At 31.6% G+C, this 10,700-nt stretch overlaps 2 protein-coding genes across 2 annotated transcripts; both read right to left on the bottom strand.

Annotated features, from left to right (window-relative positions):
• Positions 1 to 3,408: 3,408 nt before the first annotated feature.
• On the bottom strand, positions 3,409 to 4,121 carry LOC106374311 (protein GOLVEN 2). The gene is made up of 2 exons (XM_013814368.3): positions 3,994 to 4,121; positions 3,409 to 3,867 (listed from the first exon to the last, which is right to left on the bottom strand). Exons 1-2 carry the CDS (start codon positions 4,067 to 4,069, stop codon positions 3,701 to 3,703), a joined length of 243 nt encoding a protein of 80 aa, XP_013669822.1. The 5' UTR covers positions 4,070 to 4,121; the 3' UTR covers positions 3,409 to 3,700.
• A 3,358-nt stretch (positions 4,122 to 7,479) lies between these two features.
• BNAC03G49490D lies at positions 7,480 to 9,026 on the bottom strand. Its single transcript, XM_013815554.3, has 3 exons — positions 8,705 to 9,026; positions 8,021 to 8,101; positions 7,480 to 7,891 (listed from the first exon to the last, which is right to left on the bottom strand). The coding sequence occupies exons 1-3, from the start codon at positions 8,861 to 8,863 to the stop codon at positions 7,607 to 7,609; spliced, it is 525 nt and encodes a 174-aa protein (XP_013671008.1). The 5' UTR covers positions 8,864 to 9,026; the 3' UTR covers positions 7,480 to 7,606.
• Positions 9,027 to 10,700: the final 1,674 nt, after the last annotated feature.

Here is a 10,700-nt window from a genome sequence, read left to right as displayed (position 1 = left end):
CCGTGAGGCTCAGCGAAACCAATTCCATCTTCCATTCTGGATCGCTTAACATGTCGCGAAAATATCTTTCTGCTTGTGCAATCCAATCAAACGGATGTTCACCAGCAAACAATGGCATTTCAACTTTCTTATACCTGCCTTCTCTACCCTCATATTTTTGAGCGCTACACCGATAACCTAGCTCAATATCATTCCGATTTCGTTCCAAGCTAGGAAGAATGATGTACCTGATTCGGATCTTGAGCGATCGGTTGAGTTTGCTGATCTCTGCTTGATTCGCCTTGTAGCGTTCTTGGACTTAATGATGCGATGAACTAATTCTTCACCGTCGCCGTAAGAGAATCTTTGTTGATCTGACTCTTCGCCGCAATTCTGTTGAATTTCTCATCCAGATCGTTGAATCGTCGGTTCTGATCAGCGACGGAGTTGTCCAACACGCCGATACGCTGCAGCGACTCATCGACTGCTCTGCATCTCGTCACCAACGTCATCGCCGTTCTGGACTCTCGTCACGTATCTCGAAGTTGCTCACCGCACCAAATGATAAAGAACAATACTCTTTGTAACGTGAAAGTACTCTTCTTTATTATCCTCTTAATACTCAATACAATTACTAAGCCCCAAACCTCCTAAGAGATTACCAATTACAACTCACCAAATGGCCAAACTATACAAATGACTCAACTACAATCTTTATACTCGAGACTTCACTCTACACTTCGTAACGGCCATAACCGATTCTGTTATAGTCACATCTTCTTATCAAGATACGTAGATCACTCTATCAGCTGATCCGCAGCTCCATTGGCCTCGGTACTCCTTTTCTTCCTTCTATAGTAGACTCTCCAACTCTTATTAATAACACAATGATGAATGCAATCTTCTCAGTTTTTGCCATAGCACCAAAAGTCTCCACCTTTTGAGGAAACTTAGAAAAAAAAATGCTTACAGCAACTTGTTCTTGCATAAGATCTGCAGCTTCGGCAATGAGACCCTGGTCTTCCTTAATCTTCCTTAAACGAGCTCTCTCGATCTCAACATATATATATATATATATATATATATATATATATATATATATATATATATATAACTACAAAGAAAGCACAAAACTTTCACAAAATGATAAAGAAGACAAAGAGCATCACATAGTATATGATCTCTTACCTTTCCAGCAGATACACTGTTGGTGTCTGATCAATATACTGCATTGCTTGCCTTGTGATTCTTGGAGAGATTCAGAATAAAGATCAGAGAGATACATACACAAATGAAGATGAAAACTTTAACTTTCTTTGTTATTCAACTTGTCTTTTGCGTTACACATGAGCTGCTATTTATACACAACCTTAAACCTTATCTTCTAGCTAGGTCACACAGTGACAGCACACAATCTTAAACAGCTAAATCTGTTGGCTGTCTCAATCATGTGAGCTGGCTGAACCGTACAACGAGCTCCCTTTGTGTGAGTCTTTGTCGTTAACGCTTCAGCGTATTTGACTGTTGAATGAGACACATCAGTGGGCTTAGAGTGGTTGGTCTGGTCATGGGCTTCTTATCGCAGTCCATCAGTTTCGGAGCCCATATGACTATTACAGAATCCGTTCATTGAGAAGTATCAAGTCTTTAGCTTCGGAACAAAGCTTCAGAATCTCCGTAGCGCAATTCTTCGTTACGGAGATGTTTTCTGCTAGCCTCGCCTGCTACCACGTCATCATCAAATGAGACAGAGTGCATGCGAAGCTGTACAGAAACAGAATACAACTTTCAGTTTAGAATCATCGAAAACTCTGAGAAATAGTTTGTTAGCTTTCTTCTTCCTCTAGACTCTGTGTATGTTTTCTCCATTGAAATTGACTCATCTTGTTTGAAGACCTTTCTCTTTTCACGGTCTTCCACATTTGGATTGCGGATTGTTGTTTTATGAACGGCAATTCGATTCAATAACGGAATCTTAGGATTACCGTTAAGAAAAAGTTGGAAATCAGAATGAGATATATCGGAGACTTACCATCACGAATCGCTGGGGATCAATACTCCAAGAGAGTAGCAGCTAGGTCAAAGTTCCGTTTAAGAAACAGATTTGAACTTCAAAATTTCAGAGAGTGAGAGAGAGAGCCAAGGTGATTGTTGATAAGCTCAACCTTGGGCCGATGATACGTTTTCTTTAATGGGCTGTAACATTTGTAAGACTATTCTGACGATAATATGGCTTTAAAATGAGGAGGCTTAAAAAGCCCATTATTACTCTAGCCTCGACAACCCCCAATAGCAAGCTTCTATGAATATGAGACCGTGAAAAGTTTCAATTATTTTCTTCAAAACTCAGAGGTGAAAACTTAGGCCTTTTATGGTATAGTGTAAGGTGGGCAAGAATCAAATATCCAGATTTTTGAAGGTATTCATGATCCGATTCATTTCGTCCAAATAATCAATTATCTAAACCAATTTGATTCGTAGCCATCCAAATATTCGGTATCCCGGATATCGAGAAAATTTTAAATTTTTGTCTGGATAACTGATTAGATCCGTAAAAATAAATAAATCCAATATAATATAAAATAATAATATTTTATTAAAAATAAAAAGTTATTTATTTTTAAAAATTCAATAACTAATATAATAAATTTAGTAAATAAAAATATTGTAAAACTTATATAAATTATAATATTTATATAACTTATATATATAATTTTTAATATATGCATATAATGGATCGAATCGGATATTCGTTCTTAAAAATATTAGTATATGTGATTTGTTTTGTTTCTTATGAATATTGCATATTAATATTTGCTTTGCTTTGCTTTGCTTTGCTTCGCTTCGTAGAGTTATAGATATTCAAATTTTTTAATTCGAATCGAATCAAAATTTACGGATATTTTGCCAAGTCATGCCTATCGTTTAGGCCTTTTGTTTTTGGTTGTACTGGGCTTTGTCTCGTTTTTGGGTTTCCCCCTTTATAGAATACTTGTTAACAAAAAAACTGTGAAAACTTAACCTTTTTCATTTTTTATTCTACATCTTAATGCAAATATTCATATGTTATGCGTTTGGATACCATGCAAAATCTATAAAATCTAGAATATCTACATATTTGAAATGCAAAAAAAATGTAGAGTTAAAATTAAATTATATTATAAACTTTTGATATTTTAAACTATTATATAAATTTTGACGACATGTTTTGTTATCGTGATATAGTTTTTACATGATTTGTTTCAACAAATTATTTAGAACTACAATATTCATGTCCTCAAGATGATGTCTATGTCATACATAAGTCACACATGTTTTTTAAACTACATGTAACACATGCAATCATTTTTTTGACAAAGGGTTCGTAACACATGCGATCAAAATGAATAATATTCAAACAATAAACTTAAAAGAAGATGTTAGAGTATATACACATACAAATATCTATTGATGACATTTAATCGCAAACAGAAACTCACGATGCAATCCATACATAAACACACACAAACTATGAGTATTACATAAAACTTTTTTATCGAGACAAGGCTGTACACATATGTAGGGCATACAACCTCGATTATACTTATGTTCATATATAACATAGTTTACGATTATTTCAATACTTAAAGTAATTTCTTTTGAATATATCACATAAATCTCGGGATATCTTAGAACCTCTGGATATCTCACAAGAAATTGATAAGCTCGTCATCATATGTGTTTATTTGCGATTATGTATCGGTCTTTTCTTGTTCGCACTATTATAATCCATGTCAACCAATCCATCACCATCACTTCCTCCTCCGTTTTGCCATGAGTTCCGACTCTCTTGATCCTTCTCCCCAACCATTAGTGTTCTCTTCCTCACGATTCCTCCTATGTTTCGTGCTTCAATTCCAAAACAAACTATCATCAGAAAAATATTTTTTGGTATTCTATTTTAGTATTCGTAAAATCTTGATGGATATATACTTGATATAACTATAAAACTCACTGTATTAGCTATAAATTTACCTTGAGCAGGAGAACAAATGAAGAAGATGAGAAGAAGTGCCAGGAGGAGAGACTTGTGGGAAACCCTAATTGCCATTTCTGGAAGAGACTCTCTTTTGTTTTTCTTTGGATGTATGTCTTATCTTTTTTATTGAACCTTTTTGTGTTTATATATAGGAGATGAATGATTCTATGGTGAGCTTAGGGTCCCAATTGTATATCAGAATTAAATAACGTTTTGGAAGTTATTGGGACATATGGGTCGAATGATTTGACGTCAACACTTCTATGTCTTCCCACATTAACATAAATCTATCCGTTGACAAAAAAAAAAAACATAAATCTATCCCCACAATTTAGTTTTTTCTTGTTTGCAACCGAAACAGAATCAAATTATCTGCTTATGTAAGACATTTAATTAGTGTGGACGCGTTAAAACCAACACACGTATACTTCAGCCTAGTTTAGCCATAAAACTGGTTTGGAACTTGCTCGGAATCAGACGCATTGGTCGGTATATTGCCAAGTCATTGTGCAAAATAACAGTTACGTTATACCTATACGAGCTACGTGCAATAAATTCATTGATATGGTAAGATCAAATTCGAGGAGATGATAGGAGATCGAGTGGTCCTTTGGATCATATGGAGATATTGAAATTGTGGTCCTTTAGAGGAATACGATCTATCAGAACATCGGAAACAAATAATTTATATGAAAGTCTATGCATATAATGATAATCTATAGTTTACAACTTTACATCCTATTAATACTGTCTTTTGTTTTTGTTTGACCAAATTCAATTAATATTAAATTTTCAAAAAAAAAAAAATTCAATTAATATTGTTCATATTCATGCATGTTATGCGTAGTCAAGCGTGGACAAAGAGAGATACTAGCAATCTCATATCGAGAGATAAAGTGTAAGAGATCTAGCATGTTATCCAATAACCCTAAAACTGTAAACCATATTTGCTCGATATCGATTGATTTTGGAAGTAAATAACGTTTAATGATAAGAGGACATATCAGTTTTACAGGAACCGAAATTCAGTTACAAAGATTATAGGCATATAAAACTTTCGATTTAGATAAATCATGAATTGAAATGTAGTTGTTAACGTGAAAAATTTACCTAATTATTTAATTTGGATTAAAACAAAATAATATGGACCACGTTAGCTAGGGATGTAGAAATTAGGAGTGTGGGGGTCGGGGACATGGTAGAGAGAGTGTATAAATATAGCAAAAAGGACGTAAAGTTTGTAGAGTCATGTGTTTCCCAATTAGCCATTCATTATAACAATTCAATTTCTTCACCTATAAAATTTTCAGACAAGAGTGGGTCTACTTTCTTTTTCCAATTATTTAAAAATTAAATCACACAAAAATAAAGTATTAATATTATTATAATTACACGTGAATAGAATAATATACATAGACTTATGATATCTTGCGTATTAAAACAGAAGTCACAACTTTAATTCATGCGTGATTTTTTAAAAAATGGATTCTCACTAGAAATCATTTATAATTCATTTATTACTAATAATATGTATTAATAATATATCATTTCTAATATAACATCGACTCCTAAAAATCCGGATTGGTTAACAAACTCACTTTGATTCATGTGTGATATTTTAATTTGGATCATCATTTAAATTTTTTATTAAATGTATTTCCTTAATGCTAATATATAATCTTTTAACTACTTAAATCATAATATAATTTGATATCTTTTAATTTAAAATATAAATATATATATTTATTTATTTTAGCAAATGTGTTGAAAAACATTATAACAATATCTTAATTATCAAAAATTGTATATAAATATTTTCACTAATTTTGTAATTAGTAATGAAATTAATGTTATTATACATTAATATATATATATATTCAGTTATCTTTTATAAAATGGAAAAAATTATATCAAATTTTACTATTTTATAGTTATATCTATCATTTTAAAATAAAACATTGTATTTACTAAATATGATAAAATTATTTTAAACTTATAAATTAATATATTTTATTTTCAAAAACATTAAAAATTTATGCTAGAAATATAATATGTTGGTAGAATGAGTTAACATTAGTAAATTAGATAATTCATGTATAAAATTAACTTATCTTAAATTTATATATATATAGTTATTATCTTAAATGAATAAACATAAAAAAATATTGATAAATAAAATCTATCGCTTTGAATTACGGATCAGGATCATAATAATTGAATAAAAAATAATTTTAAAATATATATAATAAAATATACCAAATATATGTGATGATTTGAAATAATCAATTAACTTACAGAATGAAAACTATCAAATTGTTATATTTAAAATAATTATATATAAACATTTAAATATATAAATAACTTAAAAAATATATTTTAATTATATAAAATATATATAAACATGAAAATTAATACATGCACGGTTGTGCAGGTCCAAATCTAGTTTCACTTCTTAAAATTAATTTACAGTTATTCAAATCCTAATGTGTTAACTGAAAGGAAAATTGACAATTCTAGTATAAACAATATTGTGACTCGATTTGATCGATGAGATAAATGGACTCAAACAGTTTGAATTTTTTTGTTATTAAGATATCTACTCCCATGTAATAAATGGGTATATGACCTGATATTGTTATTTGTGGACCTAACTATTTTAAATTATCTGCGGTCGTTGTTCCAAGACAATGGAATTAGATTAGTGGTTTAACTAAAAGTTCATGATCTCTTGTACATCAAGAGGATTAGTTTTAGATTATAAGAAAATGCAAATTAAGCAGAATATTAGAAACAAATGTACAAGAGATCAGCATAAATTAAGAAATACCATTAGAATGGATCTCAAAAACGCTCAGAGTGGTGTATAGGTAGATGTGAATCTCCATAAGATATACAATCCTCTATCTAATATTTTCGTACAATAATTAACTAACGTTAGAAAAAGTTGTTTCCAAAACTATAATTTTACTACAGTTTCATTTGATTAGCCACATACGTTGATTAGACTGTTAGGTTTGAAAAAATGGTAAAAAGAAACAAGGAATGGAAAAGTCCAGAGAGATCAACCAAAATGTCATGTACAAAGAATCAATGACAATCTCTAGACATTAGACAACCCCTGCTGATGAATGTTTTGTTAGTACAGAGAAAGTCGTGACCAAGGGAAGAAGTGTGTTTCTGTAACTTTTGATTTTGTCCATCTTCAGAGTTATTCAAAGACTTCTCAGGTTTTATATAGAAACACGTAACTCGCCGGAGACCGAGATGGAAGCAATGTTTTTGGCAAGACAAGTTAGATAGAGAGAGGGGGGACCATAAGCACATGCAAGGTTTGGTCTCATTTGAATATATAATCAGAGTCTCTGTCTCTCTTTCATCACTGTTAACAAGCTCTACATTTAAGTCTTGAGAGCTTAGACAAGACATGAAATTATCAATATCGCCGTCTCTAGACAAAGTCGTTATCAGAGATTTTATCTATCTAGGGGTCAAATTTAAACTCTTCCAAAGATTTAAAGAAAGTATTTAGTGTATTACATGAAACAATTGAGACTTTACAATTGAACTTTTGGTTTTAAATTGTTGACAAATGAAACAAAAGATAATCAGTTAAAAGAACCCCTGGCCGGTAGAGTTTGGATGGTGGTGGTTACCAGGCTCAGCCTCACGCAAGCTGAAATCCTGAAGGGTTCTTCGAACAGGACTGGAGAGACCATTTGGTTGAGTCAAAAAGACTTTCTCCTGGTTAAAATCATAGTGTTGGGCTATGTGACTTGAAGGAGCAAGAGCTGCAGAAGAAGTATGTACGTTTGGTGGAGCGAACTGGTGGTTATGATGGAACTCTTGCATGGGGGCTGGTATCGAAGTCTCCTCAGGTTCATATTCAAGCTCATTCTGTATAAAGGGGGTTTTGTAACAGCAAACACAAAGTTACTTTCAAATCAAACAAATCATAACACTTGTTTGAAGTTTGGGTTATAAAGCATAAACACAAATCAGATACTGTTTCAAGAAGGAAAGAACCTGCAAGTAGGTAGTAATGTCATCTGTGGACACTCTTGTTCCTTCTTCTTCTTGTCTCACAATCCATTGGTGAAGCTTCTCCTGTAAAACAAGAAGAAGAAGTTGAATTCAGCGGAAGAGTTCAAATGATTCAAAGATCTCATGAAAATGTAACAAAAAACAAGAACACGACAAAGCATCCACTAAAGAGGACTAATGATCCGAGTTGCTTATATACCTCCAACTAAACTAGACACGTTAGATATCAAAAGGCTAACGAGTAAGACTGCTTAGCTTTAGAGATCAGAACATAAAAAAATCCTAACGAATGAAACCCTCCTAGCCCATCAATCTAGTTGTGCAGATACCTTAGCCTGAGAGCTAAAGCAAAACTAGGCAAAGGCCACAACTTTGTACCAATAAGACTGCTGAGTTTAATATGCAAACAAGCTACACTCCATCAATCAGAGCATAAGATCCGTGATCAGTACCAATTCACAAAGCAAAAAAAAAAGCAGAGTTTGCCAAAGCAACACAAGAACCAAGATTGAATTTCAGGTTATATAAAACACCTTCGATGATTCATTACAAAGAAAAGTATCCAACTTTGTGTTCCCCTGACAAGAATCAGACTATCTATAATCTACCAAACCCAGAAACCAAACAATCAAAACAAGATGTATAAGAGAGAGAGAGAGGACAGACCAGCCCGCGACGTTCACCGGCGAGGAAAGATACGCGTTGGTGGTTCATGGCATGGGTATAGAGCTGAGATAGCGAATTAGCAGCACCTCGAAACGCGCCGTACATGGTTCGATCCACCTCATCGAGTCGACTGGCGTCAGATTTTCGCTTCTTCACCATTATTACAGCACGAACGAATCAAAGTCCAAGACTTTGGAGATTCGTTTGAATTTGTAAATTAGGGATTTGATTTGAGGATTTCGAAAGTTTGGGTGCGATAAGGGGTAAAGAATGATTGTTGGTGAGGCAAAGATGAAGAAGAGAGACTTGTGTGGGCGGCGTTTACTCTGTTTTTATTCTGCCACGTGGATTTCATGCTACTTATTGGGTCCTACATATGTTATAGGCCCACCGTTGTTATTTTGCTACGTGGATTTTAGCCATTTTTTGTTGTTTAATGAAAACTAGATTCTGATTCGGGTATATTTGTCTTTATTTAGAAATTTAGAAATTTAATTTTTATATATTTTTTTTAATCATATTTGTGTTTTTCTTTGAGATCATATTTGTGTATAAATTTTAATGAAAATCTATTTATAAATAATAGCAATTTAAAAGTTGATCCGACATACGCTCGAATTTTTTAATCATATATGTTCGTATGTCCGTTTCTTTGTAACCATATTGGTTCTATTCTAGATTTTGATCTGCATTTTTAAAATGTAGATTTATTTGCTAAACAAATCAAATTTATTTGATTTAAATTTGTATTTTGATTATTATTTACATTTAAATGTTACAAAGAAAGCATTATAATAGTGCAGATTATAATATGTTTAACATTTTAATAGAAATAATTTTGATGATGAAATATGTAACCAAGTTTTAATAAAATCAGGATATTTTTGCATTTTTAGCATTTTGAATTATCAGAGTAATTTATAATATTCGTACTCGAAAACCTATGTGACATCTACCCGTAAGTCTAGGTCCTGGATCCGGTTAAATACGACCTATATACTCAAAAATATTAATTTATTGTATTGATCTAAATTTTGCTAAATTTAATTTATAATATAATTTTAATATCTTTTCGTGATATTTTTATATTTGATCATAATCCATGATAAAAATGGTAAATTGAGTGATCTGCATATAATTTATCTCAAATTTTGGATTAAATTATAAAATTTATTTTTAAAAACTCCATAAAATTCGGTTAAAACCAAAAAAAAATATTGACCTGTGATCCAGTAATGGTTGACCCGAAAAAACCTAGATAAATCTAATGGTCACCTATATGAAAATATTATAAAGTTGGTAATTTAAGTAATGTAGTGTGCTTTAGGCATATTTGAATGCTACCAGCAAATTTATAGATTTGAAATGTTGTTATGCATAGGTAGACATGTTCTCTATTTATTAAATAAATAGTAACAATGTCAATTAGGTATAGACCATGGTCCGTATTTTTAGCTAAAAGATAAAAAAGATATTTGAGAAAAATAATATATTTGTATTTCTCGTCATGAGAAAATAATTTATGGGTTAAATCATTTATTAAATAGTAGAAGGGAGTGGGTTCTGCCGATTACAGGGAAAATGATCACCTCGTTTGTTTCCTCTAAAAACCTTTTATATGTGGTGTATATGCGGTGGTTACATTCGGAAATTAAAAAAATGCTGCAGTTATCATATAAAAATGTATATGTTGTTGAAATAATAGTTGGACTCTACTTTTATCCGTTGTTTTAATAGAATAGATACTAATAGCTAAAGAATATATATTTTTTATCAATAGATAATAGAGATTTAAATATTGAATAAAATGAAGCAACTTTACATAGCAGCAAATATACCATAGAAAAAAAATCGTTTTTCACTATCTATTTTGATATTATATTGGTCACCTCACATTATCATCACTACCAGTATTTTTACGTTTAAATTACTACTATTTTCTTACAGGCCACAAATTTTCGTTATTTTTAACGTTTAAAAATGTTATATATATATA

This window comes from Brassica napus, chromosome C3, assembly GCF_020379485.1.
Source record: "Brassica napus cultivar Da-Ae chromosome C3, Da-Ae, whole genome shotgun sequence".
NCBI classification, from domain to species: domain Eukaryota; kingdom Viridiplantae; phylum Streptophyta; class Magnoliopsida; order Brassicales; family Brassicaceae; genus Brassica; species Brassica napus.
This window is presented reverse-complemented; position numbering and strand designations above follow the sequence as displayed.